This window comes from Gorilla gorilla, chromosome 18 (genome assembly GCF_029281585.2).
Source record: "Gorilla gorilla gorilla isolate KB3781 chromosome 18, NHGRI_mGorGor1-v2.1_pri, whole genome shotgun sequence".
Lineage (NCBI taxonomy): Eukaryota > Metazoa > Chordata > Mammalia > Primates > Hominidae > Gorilla > Gorilla gorilla.
In genome coordinates, this window is record NC_073242.2 from 96,670,043 (window position 1) to 96,696,137 (window position 26,095).

The 26,095-nt window shown below is 51.7% G+C and overlaps 1 protein-coding gene across 1 annotated transcript in view; it reads right to left on the reverse strand.

The window, feature by feature from the left end:
* The window catches only part of ATP6V0D1 (ATPase H+ transporting V0 subunit d1), a 42,939-nt gene that overhangs the window by 13,992 nt on the left and 2,852 nt on the right, over window positions 1-26,095 (reverse strand). Inside the window, exon 2 of the mRNA XM_004057813.4 lies at window positions 1,544-1,715. Coding sequence (XP_004057861.1) covers window positions 1,544-1,715 — 172 coding nt within the window. The remainder of the gene's footprint in view (window positions 1-1,543; window positions 1,716-26,095) is intronic.

The following is a 26,095-nucleotide window of genomic DNA, read 5'->3' on the forward strand; positions in this document are numbered from 1 at the left end:
CTGGCCAGCCTAGCTGGCAAGGCCAGAACATTCACCAGGAAGCTGAAGCAGCCTTGTGCAAACAAGTCTCAGGCTGGGCTCTGGCAATAAATGTACTGCTTCCTGGTATGTCCTCAGCTCTGGCTTTGCAGCAAGGAACACAGAGACCAAGGCCAGGGAATGATCAACAGATGGGGAGCTGCAATGTGACCCCTAATGTAGCACCACAAGAGACACCCCATTACCAGCCTCCTGCCCCAGTAGGCCCATGTTGGCATACCTTGATGGAGGCCAGGGCAGCAAGGAGGCTCTCAGGAAAGGAGGCCTGTGGCCAGGAGAGGGCCTGCTTCCTAGCTTGGGCATGTTCCCTGGCCCTTGAGGTGTCCCAGCCTCTGACTCCTGCCTGAGAATGGAGCCCTTTGGCTGCAGCACTTCTTGAGCAAGTGGATCCTGGGCAAGTGGCTCCTAACTGCAGGGGATAAGAATCAGGCCAGGCAGCAGGCATCTAACTCTGTCCCTGCAGGGACAAGTGGGGCAGGTGTGCCAGGTCCCAAGGAAAAGAGTGGGGGCACCATAATCAAGGAATGGTAAAAGTTAGACAATACCCAGAGAGCTCAGGGAAATGCTTCACATACTGCACACTCACACTCTGCCAATGCAGGGTACTCTCCTAGACGCTAGCCGCCGAGCATGCCTCTGCTCACCACCCCTGTGGGGCCACCACCTAGGCTGGGACTATTTCTTTGTCCACCAGGACTTGGCTCATGGCTCTTGGGACATCCCTGCAAAGGGACCCTCCCTACCTCTCTGTGCAGTCCAGGTGCCCTCCCCAAGCCTGCAGATCCCAAGGTCCTTTCCTCCACTCAGCTTCTCCACGAGCTTGATGAAGGCAGAGCTGTGCCCAAGGGTCAGACAATGAAGAAGCTGGGGCAGCCAAGAGTCATAAGAATGGGAGCCTGCCCACCTGAGTTCCTGAGGGCTTGCGTCAGAACTGAGAAAGGCAGCTAGACGTTCAGCCTGCCCCTCAACTCTACTCCGACCCAATCTCCCTGAGACCCAGGGCCATGGTCAGAGCAGAGAGAGAATGGGCCTATCCTAAGACCTTGGCCTTTTAGAGCTCTGTCCATCCCCTGACACCTGACCCCTGGCATGGGGAGTGGGGCCTGGTGAGTGTTCTGTTTGGGTGCTGTAGGGTAAGAAAAAGGGCTCCCACCTTCCCAGGTTTCCCTGCCCCAGTCTGTGACTGGGGGAAGAGGCTTCATCTAGCACTACTGCGTGGGACACTCTTGCCTGCCCACCATATCTTCAGTCAGTAGTGAACGTGCTGGTGACCCCATTTTATAGGTGGTGGCCTGGAAGTCCAGGGTTGTTGAATGACCACGCACACAGTCAGGGAGGACTCTGAAGGTAGGGTCCTGTGACACCTGGCCTGACAGAGCTGCCATCAGCTCTGACAGCTGACACAGGCACGAAGGCAGCTAGCCTAAGCCACACTGGGGCCAGCTCCTGCAGGTGTAGCTATCCTTCCCAGGTAAGAGAAGAAGGCGCTACAAGGCACACTCACGTAATGAAGTCTAGGAAGCTGGCGAGTGGCTCATAGGCATGGTTCCTCATGTGGCGGAACTCCACCACCATCTTCTCCTTGAGCCGGTCATCGATGACTGACACCGTCAGAGGTGATGCCTCGTTGGCCAGGAAGTTACCATAATCAGTGCTCTGCAGATGCAGTTTCAAGTCTGAAACCCAAGGGTAGGGGGTAAGGGCTAGCCTTGCTGGGCCTCCCCAAGGGTCCCAAGTCCCCATCCCCATCCCAACTCAGCCCCAGCTCTCCCCTGCAGTTGTGTCCCGCTACTACCCTGATCTCCATCTCCCTGTTGGCTCAGGGCCTACCACAGGGCAATCAGCTAAGGCCCTGGAGATGCACCAGATCTTTGGGCCACAATCCAGCACATGGAGCCCCAAAGTTCAAGCGTAAGAGGAATAGTTCCTCCCCAAGATGACAAGAAAGCCTGGGAAATTCCAAGATCCAATCCACAACCCACAGCCTTTGAAGCCCTTCTGTATGTTAAGCTGTAGGCTGGCCCTAATCTAGAGCAGGGTAAGTCATGAGCCCTGCACACCAGGGCCTCAGGGTCAGAGGGGCAAGCCAACACACCCCGAGGCACATGAAATACAAGAGATGCCTGAAGCTGTGGGAGTGAAGTGGAGAGGGCACCAAAGATCAGACTGAGAAGATGAGAAGGCCACAAAAGGCTGGGCCACAGCAAAGGGCAGGGGCAAGAAAGTACAAAGGAAACAGCCAGGAGGATGGTGTGAGTGACAAGTGGCCTGCAGGGCAAATGAGTGGCATGCGGGGGAGGTGAGGCTGGCAGGAAAGACTGAGCGTCCCTTCAGAGTGGCCAGAGACAGGCAGACCAATCCTGAGGGTTCTCTTGAGCATTCAGAGATGGGGTAAGGGAAAAGGAAGGAGAGGCAGAGCAGAAGAGCCCGGGGGAAGCAGGCCAAGGGAGAGGCAGTGGGATCCTGATGACAACCTAACAACAGTCTCCCAGAGTGTTTTGTTTTTTTTTTTTTTTTTTTTTTTTTTTTTTTTTTTTTAGAGATGGCATCTTGCTAGGTTCCCAGGCTGAACTTGAACTCCTAGGCTCAAGTGATCCTCTGGCCTCAGCCTCCCAAGTGGCTGGGACTATAGGCATGTGCCAGCCAGAGTGATCTTTTTAAAACAAAAGGCAGACCATGCCATTCATTGGCCTTAAACTCTCCCCTACTCCTACTTCACTCAGAAAGAGTCCCTTCCAGAGCCCTCATGTGGTGGTCCCACCATCCCCGCTTAACCTCTCTGACTTAGGTCCTGCCATTCCCCCATGCTCACTATCCCCAGCCATGTCCCCACCTCAGGGCCCTTCCCTGTCCCCTGGCCTGAAAGTGGAGCTGTCTCCCCCTCTTCCTTCAGATCTTTCCTCACACGCCCCCTCTTCAGAGGCTTCTCCAGCAGCCCATCACTGTCCCTTGTGTTATTCTTCTTAGCAGTACTTATCCCACCTGATACAGGACACAGAAGCTCCCTGGGGACAGTACCAAGGACAGTGGCTGAGAAGATACCCAGGCACATGTTGGCAGAGGCTGGCTTGGAAGACTACATGCCTCTCCGTCCCCTGGGGAGGGTGCCCAGGGGATCAAAGGCGGAGCTGCACTTGGGACCACCTCCACATGCTGTCCTGGCCACGGCCTCCCCAGATGTCTTTGAGGCTCAGGAGACCATGCTAGCCTGGGTTGTTTAGAGAAGAAGGGAAGTGGGGCACATAAACCCTCTACAAGCTTAGGGGACCCCTGTGATGCCCCTCCTGCTGTACTCCATCAGGAGAAGACAGCCCCAACCTGGAGTCAGGCGAGCTAAAGGAGAGATGGAATACAGCATGTTGGAATACAGCAGGTCTCTGGAATGGATGCCTTCCACCTGCATCTCTGGGGGGCTGGTGGCAGGCCACACTCATGACCTCTGTGGCTCCTGGGCACTCATGGAGTGAACTTCAACCTCCTGAGGCCTGCAGGAGACACCTGCTGCCTTCACCATTACTCTGCAATTGACCACTACTTTTCTCCCATGGCCACCCAAAAGGGCATAGAAGAGAAAGTCAGGCAGGGCAGGCAGAAGCCACCAGCCCCTGTTCTGCTCTGTGGACCCCAATGCCTTTTTGCCTGGGAAATGTGCACTCTCCTACATCCTTACCCCAGGCCGTCTGCAATGAACCCTTGCCCTGGGATCTCTTCTCCCACATCCTCACCACATCTAACCAAGCCCCAGCTACTCCTAGAGTAAGGCATGGGTGAGAAAAGATGCTTTGCTCAGTAAACTTGGGTGGTTGCAGTATTTCATTACCCATTTGGTTGTTAACTGTTCTTAACTGTAATTGATGGTCATTGCTGAAATAATATATTGCCTGTATTTCTACCTCTAGAAATGGGTTTCATGTGCTAGATTTTAATATCCTTGAGCTTGGGCAAGTGTGCAAGCCTTTTTTTTTTTTTTTTCTGAGATGGAATCTTGCTCTGTTGCCCAGGCTGGAGTGCAGTGGCACAATCTTGGCTCACTGCAACCTCTGCCTCCCGGGTTTAAACGATTCTCCTGCCTCAGCCTCCCGAGTAGCTGGGATTACAGGTGCATGCCACCATGCCTGGCTAATTTTTTTTTTATTTTTAGTAGAGACGGGGTTTCACTATGTTGGTCAGGCTGGTCTTGAACTCCTGACCTCGTAATCCACCTGCCTCAGCCTCACAAAGTGCTGCAATTACAGGCGTGAGCCATGTGTGCAAGTCTTTTTAAGAGAAACATGGTTTATTTGTACAAAACTGAGAGATTGTTAATGCCCCTGATGTGGTTTTTGTGGATGTGAAATGGTGAGAATATTAACTGGTTCCTCTTACTGTGGTATTAAAATGAAGCCTTCTTAATTTATCAAAGTCATGTTCATGCTCTGATTTTATATACTTGGGGTTCTGGCCCAGGCCCAGCAAGTGCTGAAATCTCCACTAGGGGAAGCTGCAGAGCGGATGGCAGCTGGGAGCCAAGACTGGAATACAGTTCTCTGGGTCAGACCCAGGCACTGGTGAGGCAGCTGCCAGACCAAACCTGTCTGCTTATTCACACAGCCACTGCAGCCAGCCAAGAGCCCTTCTCAGGCCAGGAGACTTCTTCCTTTTCAGCTATAGCCTGGGCCTAGAGGCCGGGCCAGATGTACAGGGTGAGCTCCAGAGAAAAACTCAGTCCTTTGGGTGGTGGCACTCCTGCCAGTGACTCCACTATTCCCTGGGACTGGGAGTCTGGACCCCGGTCTGGCCTCCTGATCCCTCCCCTCCAAAGCATCAGGGGCTGGGCCTCACCAGGGCATCTGTGTACACACTGCTCTTCCAGGCCCTGGCACAAGCTGCTGGGAGGCTTCCCCGAGTGAGCTGTCACCTCCTACTCAGGATCCTCATGAGCTCTCAAGCAGCATGAAACTTCCTCTGCTCCAGCCTCCCACTTTGCTCCACATGGCTTCTCTCCCTAGCTCAGCAACTTCCCCACTGCCAAGCACCTTTCCCCTCCCTAGGCCTCCATGACTCTCTATCCAACACCTGGGACTGGTCAGGGGGGAGTCCCCTCATCCCAATATGAAGCAGGCAACCCAGATCTACTCTAACTGGAAACACATGGGCTGTACGGTGTACTCATCCCCATGCCAGGAGCAACCTGTGTGCTGGACCTCTCAACCATGCCCATCTCAGCCTCAGGAACAGAAATCAGACAGAACATGAAACCTGTCCAGAGTCCCAGAGTTGGGGCATAGAGGGGCTGGGATGTGGAGCAGGCCTGGGGGATTCTGTCTGTCCCCAGATCTGGTTTCCTCCTCTCCTCCCCACTCTGCACCTCCTTTACCGCTCTATTCCCCAGCCCTTGACCCAGGACAGGCTTTTCAGATACAGACTCAGCTGTCCAGACAGATTTCAGTCCCAGATGAGCTGGCAGGTGGTGGCAGAGGGGTGGGAGAAGCCAGGGCATGCCTTCTTCCCCTCCTCGGAGGCAGCCTGAACACTCACTGCTCACCTGACAGGCATGGACCGTCAGCACTGTCACTGGACTGTCATCACTCAGGGACAAGTCCCTCTGGCATCCCTTGTGGCACCATCCATTCCTAGAGAAGCCAGGAATGTGTGCACGTGAATGAGGGGGCAAAGCCAAGCAGAGGGCTCTCTTCTGCAGGCCCCCCACTCCTGGGCTCAGCAAGGGCCTCCAAGCAAACACCCCTGTGCCTTGGCTGCTGCATTCTGCTGACACTGCATCTGGGGAAGCCACGGCTCCAAGCACTGCTGGAACGCAGGCGGCTGGGTGGTTTCTGCTGGCGTTTGTCAGATCAGAGCAAACCCGGGAGACTCTACTGAGAATCCTGCCCAAGGCCTGAGGAGTCTTCCTTACCAGGAAACTTATTTTTTAAAAGCCCCCAGGGACGATGTCAAAGGGCCGTTCCAGACCACTTTCCCTGGCCAAACCCCACATCTCCCTGTGACCCAGGGAAGGGGGACAGCCTGCCAGCCAAGAAGGCGACTTAGAGGAGGAGGCCTGCTGAACCCTCAGCTCACCCATGAGGAGACCACACAGGGCTTCTAAACCAGCTCTGGCCCTGTTGGAGAAACCTGGCTCCCAGACCCAGTGGCTGGCAGCCCCAAGCCCTAAGACAGTACTGGTCAGGCCTAGGACAAGGCTGGTTGGGATGCTCCCTCCTCCCCAGCTTCCTGCTCTCTCTGAGGGATGCGGAGGAGGGGATGTGACTGGGAGGGGACGTGACTGGGAGCAGGATCTAAGCACAGAAGGAAAGGCCTGGAACTTGTTGAGAGCTTTGTGGGAGACCTGGCCACCCAGCCCTGGCCCAGCCTCTGAGGGCAGCCAAGGACGGCAGGGGCTCTGGGAAGCCAGGGGCTAGTTCTGCTCTGGGCCTTGGGCTCAGCAGCCTGACAGCCTCAGTGATGGCCACTGAGAGGCCCAGACGTGCCCAGCCGAGGCATGAGCAAGCAGTGTTCTGGCTAGCACAGACTCGGGGGACCGCTCTGGTCTACCCACAAGCCCAGCTGTCTACCCCAAATCCTCCCATCCATGGCCCAACACCAGCAATGTCTGGCCAGCTTGGGATCTCTCACAGTAAAAGACTTCCTTGAAGGCTGATTTCTCATGTTCAAAAGATGCTGCTGCTCTCAGGAAGTTCTCTCTGCTGTCTGACCTAAACCCCAACTCAGAAGCAGCAGACCAACTTGGTCTCCCGGTATCTCCAGCCTTCCCTCAGGCCTAGGCTTGCTCCTCAGTCTGCACCCCAGGACCTTCCCACACCTCCTCTGCTTCCCACATTCTTGTCCCCATGTTCAGATGACTCTCCCCCCAGCTCCATCTCCTGGCACTACCCAGGCCTTCTGCCCCACATCTTGGCTCCCTACTCCCAAGACCACTCTCCACACCATCACCAGAATGAAGTCCTCCAAATTGAATGCTTCGCTGTCACCTTCACCCAGCAGTCCATGTGGCCCTGAAGCTGGAGTTCTGCCTCTCCCCCACAGCCTGTGAGGCCCCGTGCCCTCAGCCCTAGCATTACCTCAGCCCTTGACTGGTCTAACAGTGCTACTTGCTGGCCAGAGTGACCTTCCTGTGATCTCTGCTCCAGCAAGTGCTCCAGCGAAGTCCACAGGCTGCCGGAGAGAGAAGCCCTTGAAGTGCAGGAAATAGTGCTGCTTTCTCAGGCCCATAGAGAGGCTGGGTTGGGAAGACACACCCCCAGCCTGGAAAGTGATAGTCCCTGCCCTCCCACCTCCACAGGCCGGCCCTGTTCACCCTGAGGTTGCCTGTGTCAAGGACCATTGCCCTGGCTCCAGCAGGGGCAGCTGAGGTCTTTGAAGAGGCCTGGGAAGGCCGCAGCCCAAGACCCAGCTGGCATGGCTGCCCCTCTCAGGGGTCGCCAGGCTGCACCAGACTCAGGCTGGCCACACTGGGCCCCAGCTGGCACCCCTATCACCCTAGCCCTTGATTAGTAGGAGGGCATGGGACACTCAGGCTGCCCAGTGCTTTCTGCTCTGTGTGTGACAAAGTATGGGCTTGGCAGCCAACCCCAGACAGGCCTTGAGAGGTGGCAGCTGGGCAGCCCTGCCCCCGCCCACTTCCTGAAACTTTTCCCAGATCCTGCCAACCCAGAAGGGGATCTTTCAGCCTCTCCAGGGCTCCCAGGGTCAGATGGCACATGGCCTTTTCAGCCCCCAGGCCTCTGCAGTTCCTCCCCAAGGGCCATAGGGAGGCAGAAAGGAGGGTCCTGGCCCGTGCCAGGGGGTTGGTCCCACATGCCCCAGGGCCCAGTAGGCATGGAGGCAGCCCCTGGCCAGCATACTGGGTGGGGCAGCCCCGCTCGAGGCTCCCCCGTGGCCTCATGGCCGGCCCACGGAGGGGTCTTGCTGGCCAGCTGGCCACAGCAGAGTGTGAGAGGACAGAGTGTTCCCAGACTTTACTTCTGCTTTTCCAGAGGTCACTCAGTGAGGCTCTCCTGGGGAGCTCAGGGGTTTTCAGGAATTGAGGCCCACTGAATGGAACCAGATGTGAGAACATGCTCCCTAGACTCTGGTGTGCCCACAATGCCATTCTCTGCAAGGGTGGCAGAGCCTTGGAGCCTGTTCTACCACTCCCCCGGGCCTGGCTGAGAAGTCTGCTTTGAAGGGACTGGACCTGGGCTCTACCTCCAATGCTACAACTTCTACTGGCTCAAAGTAGGAAAACTCAGACAGATGGACCGATGTGGACAGATGGCCAGGCTGGTGGCCCAACAAAGCGAGAGCTGCCCTGCCCCTCCTCGGTGAATGTGCTGCGCCTGACCTCCTCCCTAGGCTCAGGAGTGGGAGGAGACCTTTTTTTTCATATCAGCTCCAAAGCAGATGTGTGCACTGGCTGGCTGGATCTGCAGGGTCAGAGCACCACATCTGGAACTCTCAGTGTGGGAGCCACAGCATAGAAACCATTAACCCTGGGTTTACCTGGGGCCTGCAGCACAGTATGAGTGTCCTCTTCAGCCCCCAGGCCTCTGCCAGGGCCCTTCGCAGGCTCTCTGCAAACCTCACGTAACACCAATTGACTGAGTAACCCCAAGTTCCAACACTTCCTATCAGATGCCAGCTTTCCCCCCTCCCCCCATGCCATCTGCCATTCCCCATCTGGAGCCTTGGCACTATCACCCTCAACTGGGGTATCCATGGCACCTTTCCCTGGCCAGTGCAGGCCCACCCATCACCCATCAGCTGATCCATCCCACAGCCCCAGCCCCCTCTGCAGATCCATTTTGCCAGATCACTGGCTTCAAGACATTATTCCTTAGGCAGCTGAGTGGGACAGGGGAGAAAGAATCTGGGCTTCAGAGCCACAAGGACCTGGGTTCAAATCCTGTCTACAAATTGGCCCTAAAACACTTGTGGAATCTCTTTGGAACCAGGCCCCTGGCCAGTCACCGGGTAACAGGTTCTGCAGTGCCAGCCTCCCAGGGCACTGCACAGACACTGAGCAAAGGCAGTGGTTTACAGAGAGTTGAGCACAGCATACCACAGTCCATTTCTCCTGGCAGACACCATGAGCCCAGCAGTGTGTAGCCTTGACTCCAGGCTGTTGCTTAGGCTGTCCTACTAAGTCCTGTACAGAAGGTACCTGTTCCTCCTCTCCATGGTCTGTCCCAACCCTTTCCCAGGCCTCTAGCATGCCATCCTCCCTGTCATAAAGCCTGCGGGGGACCTTGTGCAGCATGAGCATGCTAACACTCTGCTATCTCCTGGGGAAAGAGAAACAGGGCTGGCTCAAGAGCCGGGGCTTCTGTCCCCAAACCTACATCTCACCTATCAGCAAGATCATAGAGAGCTCTGAGCAGCCCCAGCAACCTGGATAGAGAGAGGCAAGGACAGAACTCTGCACCACCCACCACACCCTGAGTTGCCCTGAGGGTCTCAGGAGCAGGCAGGAGGTAGTATAGCCAAGGACAGCTCTTGCTTCATGGGAAACCTCTGGGCTGGCAGGCCAGTAGTCTTGGGAAGAATCTGGAGTCTCCTGCTGGCACGGTCACATGCAAGTTACTAGATTTCAGGTGGCTAAGGCAGAGCTCCTGCAGGGAAAAGACAGTAAGTTCTCCTTCCTCGGTCCCTGGACCCACATTTTGTTTCATGCTAGAGGTTTTTCAGTGAGGTGAGGCACTCACAGTAGGGGAATGGGGCCAATCTGCAGAGATGGTCCAGCTGACACTAGGGGCCAGCGGCACCAACCATCAGCAACATCAGACACAGGGATCAAATGGGAGAGTCACCTCCAAAGTCCAGGAAGCAAAAGGATGTCTGCCCTGGGTTCATCGCCCCACTCCCTGCTCTGGGACAGGTGGCAGGTGGTGGCAGAGACACATTTAATTACCCTCATACTCTCAGGAACACCTTGTCCCTGACGCTGGGAGGATGAAAGCATTTCTCACATCCTAGGAGGAAGTCAACTCGTTTGACAGTCAGGAGGGTGCCAGGCAGGCGACAGTTCCATGTGCCAAAGGGAGGGGCAGAACTGGTTACTGCTGCACCCAGGGCAAGTTCCAAGAAGCTCTCCTCTGACTGAGTGGAGATCCGCCTGGACAGCCCGTCACCAGGCCGTCCCCACCCAGGCCTGAAGGCTCCATGGGACTGGCATGTCCCAGGAGACACAGGGCTTGCAGGGCAGCTTTCCTATGTTCCCTGGCCACAGCCCAGCCTGAGAATCAGACAACCCAGCCTCACCCTGGGAGGTGGGGGCCACACCCTCCTCTGTTGATGCCCTGCACTTTGACCGAAGCAAGCTATTTCTTCTCCAGGTTTGCCACCACGGTTATAGAACCAGCAGGTTGGGGTGGATCTGGAACTGTGAAGAAGAGCTTCTTTTCATTTTCCCAAAGATGTGAGTTTGCCTGGGCATAAGTAAGAGGTAAAGTGGTCTGGCCTGGCCAGATGCCAGGTAGCCCAAGGAAGGCCAGTTATGGCAATGTGCTGTGCTCAAAAGCTGGCTGAGGCTGGGCACAGTGGCTCACACCTATAATCCCAGCATTTTGGGAGACCAAGGTGGGGGAATCACTTGACCCCAGGGAGTTTGAGACCAGCCTGGGCAACATAGTGAGACCTAGTCTCCACAAAAAATAAAACAAAATGAGCCCAGCGCAGTGGTACATGCCTGTAGTCTCAGCTACCTGGGAGGCTAAGGTGGGAGGATGGCTTGAGTCTGGGAGGTTGAGACTGCAGTGAGCCAAGATCATGCCACTGCACTCCAGCCTGTGAGACAGAGGGAGACTCTGTCTCAAAAAAAAAAAAAAAAAAAACCTGGCCCATGTCCATGTCTAGCTTCTGGGTCTGCTGGCCTGCACCACCTGAGCAATCCTGTCAGCTCTTGATGCTGGGCTCCTGTTCCACATACACAGCCATCTTCAGAAGGACACGAAGGAAAGTTGGGGCTTACTCAGTTGGAGGTGGAGGGGATTTCTAGGGCTCCCTAGAGGTGGCTGTTCTCAGTGAGAATAAGCAGGTCAGGCTGGATCCTGGCAGGAGCATCCTGCCAGTTCCATGGTGCCAAGAGTCAGCCCAAAGGAGAAAAGTAGGAAATACTCATTTTGCTTTGACCTAGGCCCTGTGTTTGGGCTCGTGGGATCAAACCTCATCTGGGGCTGTGAGCTCATGCACTGTCAGCATAAAGTCCCATTCCCTGCGGCTCATAAAAACTGGACAGAGGCTGGGCGTGGTGGCTCACGCCTGTAATCCCAGCACTTTGAGAGGCTGAGGTGGGAGGATCACTTGAGCCCAGAAGCTCAAGACCAGCCTGAGCAACACAGAGAGACTCTGTCTCTACAAAAAATACAAAGATTAGCCAGGTGTGGTAGCACGTGCCTGTGGTCCCAACTACTCGAAAGGCTAAGGCAAGAGGATCACTTGAGCCCAGGAGGTCAAGACTGCAGTGTTCATGCCACTGTCCTCCAGCCTAGGTGACAGAATGAGGGAGGAAGAAGGGGAAAAAAAAAAAGAAAGAAAAAGAAAAAAGAAGAAAAAAGAAACTGGGAAGAGCAGCCCAGGCCAGAGGTAGAGTTAATCCATCCCATACCTTTTGCTGGCAGAGCCAAGAGGCTTGGTCCAGGCAAAAAGATGGCAGAAGCAGTAACTATACAAGCTGGTCCAGTACAGCACCCCCAGGACCCCACCCACCCTGCCTTTCAGCCCTCCCCTCAGCGGCCCTGCTCAAGGGCCTTGTGGGACAGGTGCGGGGGCAACAGTAACATGACAGAGTGAGCCAGTGCTGTGGACCTGGGCTGGCCCCTGGGAGGGACGTGGTCACCTGCTTGACCACACAGTGGAAGCTAGGTCCAAATGACTGAAGCCACTGGGGGAGGTGGGAGGCATGGAGCCTGGGCAGATACCGAAGGGTGACATTCCAGGACCCTGTGCTCTCCCAGGCCTTGTGATATGGTATCTAGTTTGAAGCTTAAAGGGTTGGGGGCATGGGAAAACAGGCAGAGCTGAACCCATGACCTGGCAGCCTCAGGGCCTTGTGTGCTATATCATGGACTGCAGCTCATCTGTATTCATCAGCTCCCAACCCTTCAAGTTCCAAGCTAGATCCCATGTGGCAAGGCCTGAGGGAAAGACAAGGGCCCCAGAAACAGGGTCCTTTTTGCATGACTACCCCTTCCTGAGTTGGGGGCCAGTTCACAGAGATATAGTCCAGGCATCCTTGAGTGAACAAATGAAAGAACAGATAAAGGGAGAAAAAAATCAAAGAACATAGAGTGATTGGACAGGAACTGCCAAGACAGGTGTCAGGAGACCATAATTACGCCCTTGGGCCTTACCTTGGACCCAGCTTCCCAGATGAAGAGAGCTGGATAACGGTACCTCCAGGAGCCTGTCCAGCTATGACACTGTTCTAGCCTCGTCAGGCCCAGACCACGTTGACTCCCTGCAACCCAGCCCCTGAGGGCCACTCAGGGGCTCCCAGTGAGACCAGTGGCCTGGATACCCATGAAGCAGCCTCAGAAGAACTGATGACAGCTGCAGGGGAGACCCTGGGGCTGTGGAGCCTCTGAGTGGCCACCAGCACAGGGACAAGGGCAGGCAGTAAAAGCTGAGTTTCAGATGACTCCTCAGAGGGAAAAGCCCCATCCACCAGCCAAGCACGAAAGCCTCTGTTGAGGTCAAGGCCTGAAAACCATTGCCTGAGCATCCAAAGTGGGGCAAGGTCTGGGCAAGTGCCCAGGGCCAGGCAAGAGCTGGCCAGGAAAGCAGTGTCCAGCACCAGTCAGGGCTGCTCCTCCACATATTCCTTTCCCCTGCCACCAATCTGCCCAGCGGTCCTCAGGACCACCCACATTCACACAGGGGCAATCCCAGCACTGCCCCTTGTGCCTACTCCTTGGTCCTTCAGGGGAGTTGCTAGGTTTGGACACACAGAGCAGGTGCCCAGGCCACAAAGCAGCAGCCTAGCCTACTAAAGCACCCTTTGGGGCCTTGACTTTCCTGCCTCTGAAAAGGAGGAAGACCAACATTCTAGTGCAGGATAGATTTTTTAAAACATCAGCCAGGGAGTAGGTGTTGGATGAGGCAGACGCCAAGGAGCCCAATGGAGAGGCCTCCAAACTGGGGTACAGGGTAGGAGAGACTTGTCAATCAACTGATAACCCATCGCCAGCCTGACCGTGTGGACCTGCAGTGCTTACATGGTGTTCAGGTGCCTGGTTTGGCCATCTCCCGGAGTCACCCTGCATATATGTACCTATACATGCCACATACATCCTACATGCCCCTCAGGGGAGTGCCAAATGAGGCTGAGAGAGAAAAATTCATCCTCTGTCCTGAAGACAAATTTTCCCTCTCCTGGAGAGGCCAGGGTGGCAAGACAAGAGTGGTGACTACCTAGAGAGGTGCATGGTTCTAGGAGCCTGAGAAGTGTAGCCCTGATCCCTCGGCTGCCGCAAGCTCCTATTTGGAGCTCCCAAGACCCATAGGTTCATAGCACACTGTGCTGTACCTGCAGCTCCAACTCTGAGCTACTGGCATGACCCAGGTGAGGGTAAATGAGGACGGTGTGGTGGGCAAGGCTGGAGCAGCCTGCACTGGGCACCAAGGCAAAGAGCATCAGGAAATGTCCCCTGGCCTTCTCCTTCCCAACCCAGGAAGATAGGGCACAGGGAGGCGAGGGTGGGTAGAGGTACACAGACAGGAGACACTAAGCGACAAGCCCTACCTCATCTGAGAAGGCCAACTGGGACTTAAGCGAGGGAAGTAGGGCCCAGAGCAGAGACCCAAGGGACAGTGCTGGTGGCAGCTGCCCCACGGAAAAGCAGAGGAGAGAGAGCCTGGATGACTCACGGGGTCCAGCCACACCTCCCTCCCCAGGCTCCTTGACAGTGGAGTGATCCTGGCGCACCCCCTTGTGGTGGGAGGATGGCATTGTCCACAGCGAGGGGCCCCTCTGGTGGGAAGAGGGTACGCCAGCTCCAGTTCCCCTTCAACACATCCCTCCAATTTAATCACTGCCTCAGACTCCTGGTCAGCATCTCCCAGTCATCAACCTCTGAGGGAGTGGGACTACAGGTACCCACAGAGCTATGCAGGAATGTCTCATAAAGAACAGGAGTTGGGCCAGGCGTGGTGGCTCACGCCTGTAATCCCAGCACTTTGGGAGGCCAAGATGGGCAGATCACCTGAGGTCGAGGGCTCGAGACCAGCCTGACCAACATGGACAAACCCTGTATCTAGTAAACACATATACACACACAGACACACACACACACACACACACACACACACACACAAAATTAGCCAGGCATGGTGGCGCTTGCCTGTAATCCTAGTACTCAGGAGGCTGAGGCAGGAGAATCAGTTGAACACGGGAGGCGGAGGTTGCGGTGAGCCAAGATTGTGCCATTGCACTCCAGCCTGGGCAACAAGAATAAAACTCTGTCTCAAAAAAAAAAAAAAAAAAAAAAGAAGAAGAAGAACAGAAGTTGGCCGGGCACGGTGGCTCACACCTGTAATCCCAGCACTTTGGAAGGCCGAGGCTGGAAGATGACTTGAGCCCAGAAGTTTTGAGACCAGACTGGCCAACAAAATGAGACCTTGTCTCTACCAAAAATAAACAAAATCAGCTGGGTGTCGTGGTGCATGGTTTGCAGCCTAGGTGGTCAAGGCTACAGTGAGCCATGATGGAGCCACTGCACTCCAGCCCAGGCAACAGAGTGAGGCCCTGTCTCAAAAAAGAAAAGAAAAGAAAAGAAAGGGAACAGTAGGTGGATATAAGCCTGGAAAGCCAAACTGGAGACCACATGGACCTGGGTCGGTCATAAGGAACTGGTCTGTCTTGCATGAGTGAAGACAAAGCCTTCAGAGGGACAAGGCTGAAGAGGACGTGGAGGGAAGCATGGGCATCCTCAGCCCTCTACACTCTTGCTCTCCCTCTCAGCCAGACCCTCCCAAGTCTCCAATTCCCTTTATCTAAGTCTCAACTCCTTTTGTCTCTACTGCCTAGTATGTGTCTAATAAAAGCAAGTGCTTAATAACTCAGAAACAGGGAAATCTATGATATGGTGCATCCCTGGGGTTGGGGGGTGGGAGATTTGGCTTTTCCTCCCCCACACCCCCAAAGCCTAGTACTCAGCCAGTGCCAGTAGAGCTGTCATGGCTGGGCACAGTGGCTCATGCCTGTAATCTCAGCACTTTGGGAGACTGAGGTGGGCGGATCACGAGGTCAAGAGATCAAGACCATCCTGGCCAACATGGTGAAACCCCGTCTCTACTAAAAAGACAAAAATTAGGCGGGCATGGTGGCGGGTGCCTGTAATGCCAGTTACTTGGGAGGCTAAGGCAGGAGAATCGCTTGAACCCAGGAGGCGGAGGTTGCAGTGAGCCAAGATCGTGCCACTGCACTCCAGCCTGGCAACAGAGTGAAACTCTGTCTCAAAAAAAAAAAAAAAAAAAAAAAGCTGTCACTCATCCAATCAGGCAAATATCTATTGAGCATCCACTCTGGCTAGGACTGCGCTGTTGAATCCTTACAACCTACGAGTAAGTGATTTCTGTTTCATTTTACAAGTGGGCAAATACATCTCTGCATCACACAGCTGTCCGGAAGGGAGCCATGGTCTGCCTGATGCCTGGCTCCACACAGAACTCAAGAAAGGTTCTGGCAACCCATAGGGGCCCTAGGGTCCTGACCCTGAGCAGGCGCAGATGACTTAGAGACAGTCATATCACGTCCTTGCACCTGTTCATTCTGGATGCAGATCCTCCTAACAAGCTGCAGTGTGTCTGATCACTGAGCTCAAAGCCCAAGAGCAGCTACAGGTTGGGAAGGGGACCCTGGTGCTATAGTAGGCATCCTGACCACAGCAGGAAGACTGAATGGGTGGCCTGACAGAAGGCCAGGGACAAAACTATGGGAGGCAGACCTGGGCCCTCAGGGACAGTGGTTCTGTTCCATCTCATTCCAAGTCTAACAGCCGTTAATGCAGGAGAGACTCTGCTATGTTCAGTGTGTGCCACTTAAGAAAGCAGGGAGCCTGGGCAACACAGTGAGACCCTGTCTCCACTAAAAAATAAAAAATTAGCCAGACATGGTAACACATGCCTGTACTCCCAGCTACTTGGGAAAGGTGAGGTAGAAGGATCACTTGAGCCCAGGAGGTTGAGGCTGCAGTGGGTCATGATCATGCCACTGCAATCCAACCTGGGCGACAGAGTGAGACCCTGTCTTAAGAAAGGAAAAGGAGCTAGGCATGATGGCTCATGCATGTAATCCCAGTACTTTGGGAGGCCAAGGCAAGAGGATCACTTGAGCCCAGGAGTTCAAGACCAGCCTGGGAAACATGGCAAAACCCCTTCTCTACAAAAGATACAAAAATTAGCTAAGTGTGGTGGTGCATGCCTGTAGCCCTACATACTTGGGGGGCTGAGGTGGGAGGATTGCTTGAGCCTGGGAGGTCAAGGCTGCGGTGAGTTGTGTTTGGGTCACTGCACTCCAGCCTGGGCAACAGAGCAAGACCCAGTCTCAAAAAGAAAAAGAAAAAGAAAAAAAAAAAGAAGGAAAGAAAGAAAGGAAAGGAAGCAAGCAAGCAGGGAAATGAGACTAATATATTCCAGAAGTGCATTATGCAATGTTTAAAATAAGGTGTTGAAGCATTTCCGTCTCTGCCATCAAGAAACCCTAGTCACCCAGAAAGCCTTATTTACTAAGGGCCCTGAATGGCTGACATCTGCCTATGCTGAGGGTACTTCAAAAGGCCTAGCAGGGGTTCAAGCACTGGCTCCACCTCAGAAACCAGGCCCAAGACATTACTGAGTAAACCCAAGAAAAAGTATATGTTATCACCCACCAGAGCAAGTTCTGACAAGACATCCTGTGGCAGGGATTTGGAAACAGCAGTTATTGGCTCCTGTGGGGACTCTTACTGACTTGACCATAAATAGCTTCTCAGATAAAATCGGGCTAAAGGCCAGGCGCGGTGGCTCACACCTGTAATCCCATCACTTTGGGAGGCCAAGGCAGGTGGATCACAAGGTCAGGAGTTCGAGACCAGCCTGACCAACATGGTGAAACCCCATCTCTACTAAAAATACAAAAATTAGCCAGGCATGGTGGCACACGCCTGTAATCCCAGTTACTCAGAAGGCTGAGGCAGGAGGATCGTTTCAACCTGGGAGGCGGAGGTTGCAGTGAGCCGAGATTGCGCCATTGCACTCCAGCCTAGGCAACAAAGCAAGACTCCTTCTCAAAATAAATAAATAAATAAATAATAAAATCGGGCTAAAGTATATGCCAGTGCAAGATGTAACCAACAAAGGGAATACAGGAGTAGGGGTCAGGAGGAAGAGGCAAAGGACAGACAGAAAAACAGTCAGTTAAGTGGTCACCTGCTCACAGTGGCTATACCTGGACAGGGGCCCTGCAGCTCTGGCCAGCTGACATGAGAAGGGTCCAGCTCTGGCCTGGGCCCTCAAGCACCCCCATAGGACTTGGGAGTCTTCAGGTGTAAAGAGAAGTGGCTTCATGGGGGTTCCCTAAGACTCAGACCAGCCCTACAATGCCCCACAATGTGAAACAAAACCTGGACCACAAAGGTCCCAGGCTCTCCAGCACAGGCCTCAGCTTTGATGGCTGCTGGGTGTGGGTACCCTTCTCTTTGCTTACCTATATGTCCTAATTTTCCTTAAATATCTTTATTGAATGTATCAAATTATAAAATGTGTTCACTGTAATACATTTAAACAATAGAAGAGTACATAAAAAGTCAACATTGAAATCTTCCCCCTACCAGCCTCTATAAATCCCTCTCCCCAGAGGTTGTCACTCATGACAACTTGGCGCCTATGCTTCCAAAAACATGCATATGTCCATCTGGTAGTCTACCAAGATGAGGGATTACATGTAATGCTTTGCAACTTTTCACCTAACATATTTCTAAATCAGCCCTTATGGAACTTCATGCTTTTGAGCACTCTCTCGTAGTATTCCATTGTAAGAATAGACCATGGTTTATTTAACCAGACCATAACCAAATCACCGGATATTCCTTTGGTTCTAACAGTTTGCTGCTACCAACAAGGCTGGCGTAAACACCTCTGTACATGCTATCCCATGTTAATCTACGGGACACAATCTTATAAGTTGGGTTGCAGGGTCGCACGGTATATACATGCAGTGTTTTGACAAAGGGGTGACAATGTATACCCCTTGGAGAGTCTACACCAAGTCATCCTTCTACCAACTTTTTGGAATTAAAAAATTATATTTAGTCAAAAAGAAAACAAGAAAACAAAAAACCACCATGCCCCAGCATCATGCAGGAAGAGACGCGGCAGGAATCTGGAGGGAGAGCCCAGCTGTCCCTCTCTCTGCTCCGCTTGCCAAACTGGGCTCCATGCCAGGTGTCCTCGTTAGGCCACACTTGTGTCCACTTGGCCCACAGTTAAGGCTGCTCTCTAGCCTCCTGGCAGGACTTGTGGGCAGAGCTAGGCTTCCAAGGCAGGCTTGCCCTGGCTACGAGCCAACAGATGGCCTGGCGCGGGCCTAACTGCCACCAGCCAGTGTACTGGTGACTTCCAGGTTAATATCTTTAGTGTTACTACCTCACACAGCCAACTGTCTGCCGGACTCCCTCAGACATCTGAGATAGAATACTTCCCCTCCCACCCCCCAATCTGCACCCCTAACTTTCCTATCCCTTCTCTGGTAGCCCGCATCTCAAAAGGAGCTCCAGCATCCACCCAGTCATTTATTAAGCCAGCAGCCTGACTTCTAACCCTCTTCACCCCACATCTAATAAAAACTGGACCAATCTTGTGGGTTTCATCTCCCAAGCTGATCTCTGACCTGGTCCTTCATCCCCCCTCATTCCACTCCAGCCCTGGTTAGTCCATATTCTCCTACCTGGAGAGCTGCAAGAGCAGCTAGCAAGTGTCCTGCTTCTGGCCTGCTCCCACAAATCCATCCTCTAGAGCCTCAGAGCAAGTTTCTTTTTTGTTTATAATTGACGTGTAACAATTGCACATATTTATAGGATACATGTGATATTTTGATACATATATACACTGTGTAATGATCAATTCAGGGTAATTAGCATATCCATCAACTCAAACATTTATTATTTCTTTGTTTTTGAGACAGAGTCTGGTTCTGTTGCCCAGACTGGAGTACAGTGGGGGTGACCCTGGCTCACTGCAACCTCTGCCTCCTGGGTTCAAGCAATTCTCCTGCCTCACCCTCCCAAGTAGCTGGGGATTACAGGCATGCGCCACCACGCCCGGCTAATTTTTGTATTCTTAGTAGAGATGGGGGTTTCACCATGTTGCCCAGGGTGGTCTTGAACTCCTGACCTCAAGCGATCTACCTGCCTCAGCTTCCTAAAGGGCTGGGATTACAGGCATGAGCCACCACACGTGGCCTATTATTTCTTTGTATTGAGAACATTCAAAATCCTCTCTTACAGCAGTTTGAAAATATATAATGAATTATTGTTAAATACAGTCACCCTATGGTATAGAATAGAACTTATTTCTCCTATCTAGCTGTAATTTTGTACAGATTAATCATCCCCTCCCTCAGAGCAAGTTTCTTTTTTTAAAAAAATTATTATAAATTTTTTTTTTTTGAGACAGGGTCTCTCTCTGTTGCCCAGGCTGGAGTGCAGTGGTGTGATCACGGCTCACTACAGCCTCAACCTCCCAGGCCCAAGCGACCTTCCCACCTCAGCCTCCCATATTATTATTTTTTTAGAGATTGGGCCGGGGGGTGGTTCTCACTATGTTGCCCAGGCTGGCCTCAAACTCCTGGGCTCAAGTGATTCTCCCACCTCAGCCTCCTCAGTGGCTGAGATTACAGGCGTGAGCCACCACACCAGGCCCAGTGAGTTTCTAATTGTATCATACCACCAACCCTACCTCCTCCACAATTCCCCATTTCTTCACCCACTGAGGGGTTAGGTTCCCACACTGGCACATGACAGCGAGATGCCAAACCTCCCTGCTGCCTAGCCCTAGCCTCCATTCCTGCTCTGGGGCCTCATTCTCGCAGGCAGCAGCAGCAGCAAGCTGGAGGGGAGCAACGAGTGCAGCAGGCTGCCAGACACCACCAACAACCTGTGCCAGTTCATCCGCCACTGAGCACTAGGGTCTCCTTGTGCAGCAATGCCACTGCCCAGGGCAGTGGGGCCAACAAGAGGGAAAAACTTCAGGCTTGTGTGGGGTCCAGGCTCTCTCAACTCAACATGCTCATTCCCTTCCTTCCACAGAGTAAATGCTCCTTCCATTATTGCCTTCTGCACACCCTTCTCCCAATGCCCTCCCCCAGCCCCCAGCTCCTCTCTCTTGCTTGTAGTCACTAGATTGCCAGTACCATGTCATCTCTTCTTTTGGATCACGTTTGACTCAGAGGAATTTAGGACTGAGCTAAGCTCATCTTGCTGTCCAAGTTGTGGTCATCTAATTTCACCAATTCAATAGAGTTTCCTTTGACAAACAAAATGAAATGTATAAAATATTTCCAGGCGGCTGGGCGGGGTGGCTTACGCCTGTAATCCCAGCACTTTGGGACGCCAAGACGGGTGGATCACGAGGTCAGGAGATCGAGGCCATCCTGGCTAACACGGTGAAACCCCATCTCTACTAAACAAAATACAAAAAATTTGCCAGGCATGGTGGCGGGTGCCTGTAGTGCCAGCTACTCGGGAGGCTGAGGCAGGAGAATGGCGTGAACCCAGGAGGTGGAGCTTGCAATGAGCCAAGATCGCGCCACTGCACTCCAGCCTGGGCAACAGAGCAAGCCTCCGTCTCAAAAAAATATATATATATATTTCCAGGCAAGACCATACCCAGAAAATCCTAAACAAGACATTTCCTACACATTAACCTTAATCTAAGAATCTCTCTCTTTTTAAAAAAATTTTTTACCATAACTTTCATCCTTCCTGAGCAATATGTCCTTCTAAGACACCCACAGCCTTCCAGGAACCAGCCCAATGCATCTATCCAGACCTCGCTGCTGCAAATCCTCGACACACACTCTACTTTCTCCTTCCGCCTCCCAAGGCTGCTGTCATGCACGAGGCAGTTTCGTGTTTCTGAGACTACTAATGCCATTCCTTCTCCCTATGCTCTTCCCACCTCTTGGCCTGGCTAATTTGGGGCTGGGGGAGGGGGGGCGGCGCGGCAACAGCTTTACTGAGATATAATTCATTTGCCATACAATTTGCCAACTTAAAGTGTACGATTCATGGTTTTTAGCATACTCACAGAATTGTGCAACCGCCCCACAATCAGTTTTAGGACTTTTTTTTTTTAGATGGAGTCTTACTCTGTCACCCAGGCTGCAGTGCAGTGGTGCAATCTCAGCTCATTGCAACCTCCACCTTGTGGGTTCAAGCGATTTTCCTGCCTCAGCCTCCCAGGTAGCTGAGATTACAGGTGCCCGCCACTACGCCCAACTAATTTTTTGTGGTTTTGTTTGTTTGTTTGAGACAGAGTCTCGCTCGGTCGCCCAGGCTGGAGTGCAGTGGTGCAATCTCGGCTCACTGCAAGCTCCACTTCCCAGGCTCATGCCATTCTCCTGCCTCAGCCTCCCAAGTAGCTGGGACTATAGGCGCCCACCACCATGCCCGGCTAATTTTTTGTATTTTTAGTAGAGACGGGGTTTCACCGCATTAGCCAGGATGGTCTCGATCTCCTGACCTCGTGATCTGCCCACCTCGGCCTCCCAAAGTGCTGGGATTACAGGCATGAGCCACCGCACCCAGCCAATTTTTTGTATTTTTAGTAGAGGTGGGGGTCTCACCATGTTGGCCAGGCTGGTACCGAACTGACCTTGTGATCCCCCCGACTCGGCCTTCTAAAGTGCTGGGACTACAAGCATGAGCCACCGTTTCTGGCAGTTTTAGGACGTTTTTATCACCCCAAAAATAAAGCCCATACCCATTAACCGTCACCCACCACATAACATCCCCTCCCTAAAGTACCCCGCACTTACTGTGCACTCAATGCTGTTTTGATGGTCACTCAGTCTGCCTGTTAGACAGGCACACTTGCCCTAAGCAAGACCTGTGTGACATACTTGTATTAGCCACTCAAGGCCCACCATGGCACCTGTCTCCTAGGAGTGACGGCAGGGAATGACCACAGTGGAGCACCTGGCCTCTCCAACTGTTCACTTGGTCCCAGGCCCTGTGCTTACACTTCACAAACATCTCAGAGACCCTAATATTATTCCCATTTTACAGCTGAGGATAAATGACTTGTCCAAGGTCACAAAACCAGTTAAGTGGCTGTGCTGGGATCAGTCCATCAGTAAGGTCTTCTCTAACTGTCTAGACATTGTCTCTGCCCATCCATTGCTGTCACCTTCTAGCCTCATCTTCTTCTGTTCTCATTAAGGTCTCCTATGACCTCTGAATGGCAAAACCAAATGGAAGGCTGACTTCATCAATCTCTTGGCCACATTTGGCACTCACTACCTCATTTATTTTCAGGCTCTCCTTTGGAGCTACCCACATTTCAGGGAATGCCTTTGGCCTTTTTGGCAGGACCATCATTTTCCCCCAAGTCCTTTGATCAACTGAAGTGCTTCCTGGGGGAGGGTCCCATCTTCAGCCTCTAGTCTTCTGATTCCATGGTTATCTCTTGGGGACCGTGGACACACCGCTATCTCAATTTCCCAAGCTCAGAACTGTCACACCTGAGCACCAAAAATAGCCTTCATATCTCCACTCAGATGGCTCACAGATCCCTCAATTTCATCTTCTCACTTCTCCAACGTGTTCCTTCTCCTACATGCCACCATCATTTCATTTTGCCACCTACACAGTTGCCTAAGCCAGAGATGAGGACATTGACCTTGACTTATTCTTCCCCCAGCCTTCTTGCCCAACGCTCAAGTCCTATCAAATCCCCTTCCTAAAATTCTCCTACAATACTCCCAGCCAATGCTTGAGGTCAGGCTGCCTTCACCCCCAGCCTGGATTACTATAAGAACCTGCAAACTGTTCTTTCTGCCTCCAGGGTGGCCTCCACCTTCAAATTGCAGGTATCCTGTTAAAGTACAAGTCTAATAGTTTTACTATCCCATCCGCTGCACTCAGGACAGAGTCCTTTCTATGGTTTTTACAATCCTTCTAGAGCTAATCTCTCCTTAACTTTCCAGCCACACTCCTAACCACCCCACAGTCTGTGCTAAACGACTTGCCACACCATCAACATTTGCATCTGCAGTTTCATGTGACGTTGCGACTGGCGATTGGCCAAGTCCAGCCTGGAGTCTCTCTTCTTCCTGCATAAAATTGTCTCTTGTGAAATAATGTTGAAAGGCACAAAGAGATGTAATGGACAGAAGACAAATGAATCAGGGTAGAGAGAGATAAAACTGTTCTGGACAACAGCCAGCACATCAAACATGGGCGCTTCACCCATGGCCTCCAACGATCTAACTCTCTGGCTGAGAAGAACAATTTCCAGGACCACTAGCTCACATGGAAGCTGAGAAGGTCACAGGACTCCTCTTGAGTGTTAATTATATTTCTTTACAACAGGAGGGAGATGTCCTGACTGGCCCAAGTATCAGGTAGAGCTCCCATTCCAAATTAGGAAACTGGCATTCTGGTACTCATCAGCTGAAGCAGTGCTACATAATCCAGCAAGCCATTTGCTTCTCTGTATTTTCCAAGTTTCTGAGTAAGAGAAGAGCTAAACTAGCCATGGAAAAAACCAAGACTGATGTCCAATACAGTATCAATGAGAACCCCATATGACTCAGATTATGGTCTCTAAATACAATTTTGTAATACAAAGAACCAAGTCTCCTAAGAGAAATGAAGACTCTAGGTCTGGGTCAAGAAATCTTCAAGGTAAGATTAGAACATACGGGCATCCCAGGCCAGATGGAGTGGCTCACACCTGTAATCCCAGCACTTTGGGAGCCCGAGGTGGGTGGATCACCTGAGGTCAGGAGTTCAAGACCAGCCTGGCTAACATGGTGTAACCCCATCTCTACTAAAAATTAGCCAGGCGTGGTAGCGTAGGCCTGTAGTCACAGCTACTCAGGAGGCTGAGGCAGGAAAATCACTTGAACCTGGGAGGCAGAGGTTGCAGTGAGCTGAGAACGTGCCACTGCACTCCAGCCTGGGCAAGAAAACAAGATTCCATTCCAAAAAAAAAAAAAAAACCAGACATCTCAGATAGTAAGGAAGCTTTCAACGGCTACAGGGTTATATAAAAAAGACTTGGCAGTCAACTGAAAAAGCTTCCACTGGCCAAGAGACAATTTAAGCATCAATAAGATTAATCAACTGAAACATAATAAATACATTAAAAACTATTAGTGTGTTATAATACTAAACAAATCTTGGTTGGTTTAGTCACAAAACCTCATTAGTCATTTTTGGAGGATGTCAGTGAAACAACTCATTATTTTGAAACCTGGTAACTATTGGAAAGAAATAAGCATTTATCTTAACCTCTCCTATACAGACTGTATCTCAGGATAACTAAGTACTTGATTACTGGAAGTTTACAGGCATAGAAGTAGTCAAGCTGGCAACTACAGAAGGAAACAGAATCAGAATAGCACTATTTTGCAACCCCCGATGAAACGATGACTTCAGTCAATAAATGTCAATTATTCCTTACATCCTAAAAAGAGAAACTAGGTATTATGTGCCTCCCAATAGAGGTACAAACATTGGCTGGGTGTAGTGGCTCACACCTGTAATCCTGACACTTTGGGAGGCTGAGGTGGGTGGATCACCTGAGGTCAGGAGTTCCAGACCAGCCTGGCCAACATGGTGAAACCCCATCTCTACTAAAAGTTCAAAAAAATTAGCTGGGTGGCGGGTGCCTGTAATCCCAGCTACTTGGGAGACTGAGGCAGGAGAATTACTTGAACCTGGGAGGCAGAGGTTGCAGTGAGCCGAGATGGCGCCATTGCACTCCAGCCTGGGCGACAGAGTGAGACTCTGTCTCAAATTAAAAAAAAAAAAAAAAAAAAAGAAGTACAAACATCATCTATTAAGTATTTACAAAAAAAAAAAAAAAAAAAGAATTGAACCAAAATCTGAGCAAGCCTCTAGATCTACTACTAATTTAAAGTGGGAACAAGGGACAGAGGAACAAGTTCAACTATATGTCAGAGATGGGATCAGTAAAATTGAGATGGATGGAAAATCTATTAATCAAGTGATCTAACTTCAATCTATATATTAAAATACTTGAGAGAGTATCAACTGAAATGTATGGATCATGTTTGGATCCCAATTGAAACAAATAAATCATATTTTAAAAATTTGAGACAATCAGGGGAATTTGAACACTAAATGGATATCTGATTACATTAACAAATTACTGTTTTTAAGGAAGGAGGAATAATATAGTCATTTTTTTAAAATACTCATGACTTTTTTCAGAGATGCTGAAATATTTACAACTGAAATGGTATGCTGTCTGGGACTTACTTCTGAATAATTTGGGAGTGGGGGTATAAATGGAACTAGTATTGAAACAAGACAGATAATTATTCTATCAATAAGAATTTATGATTGTTGTAGTTAGATGATTATTACTTAGGGGCTCATTATATTATTGCTTCTTATTTGTATATGTTTGACAGTATCCATAATAAACAGTTTTTTTTGTTTTTTTTTTTTTTTTAGACGGAGTCTTGCTCTATAGCCCAGGCTGGAGCACAGTGGCTCGATCTCGGCTCACTGCAAGCTCCGCCTCCCGGGTTCACGCCATTCTCCTACCTCAGCCTCCCGAGTAGCTGGGACTACAGACACCCGCCACCACACAAGGCTAATTTTTTTGTATTTTTAGTAGAGACGGGGTTTCACCGTGTTAGCCAGGATGGTCTCGATCTCCTGACCTCGTGATCCACCCGTCTCAGCCTCCCAAAGTGCTGGGATTACAGGCATGAGCCACTGCGCCCTGTCAATAAACAGTTTTAAAGAGAAAAGAGGAAAGCGAAATTCTGGAGGGTACAGGTACAAACAATACTGAAAACAAGGGCTAACATTTACCTAGCGCTTATTCTGTCCTCGGTGCTGGGCTA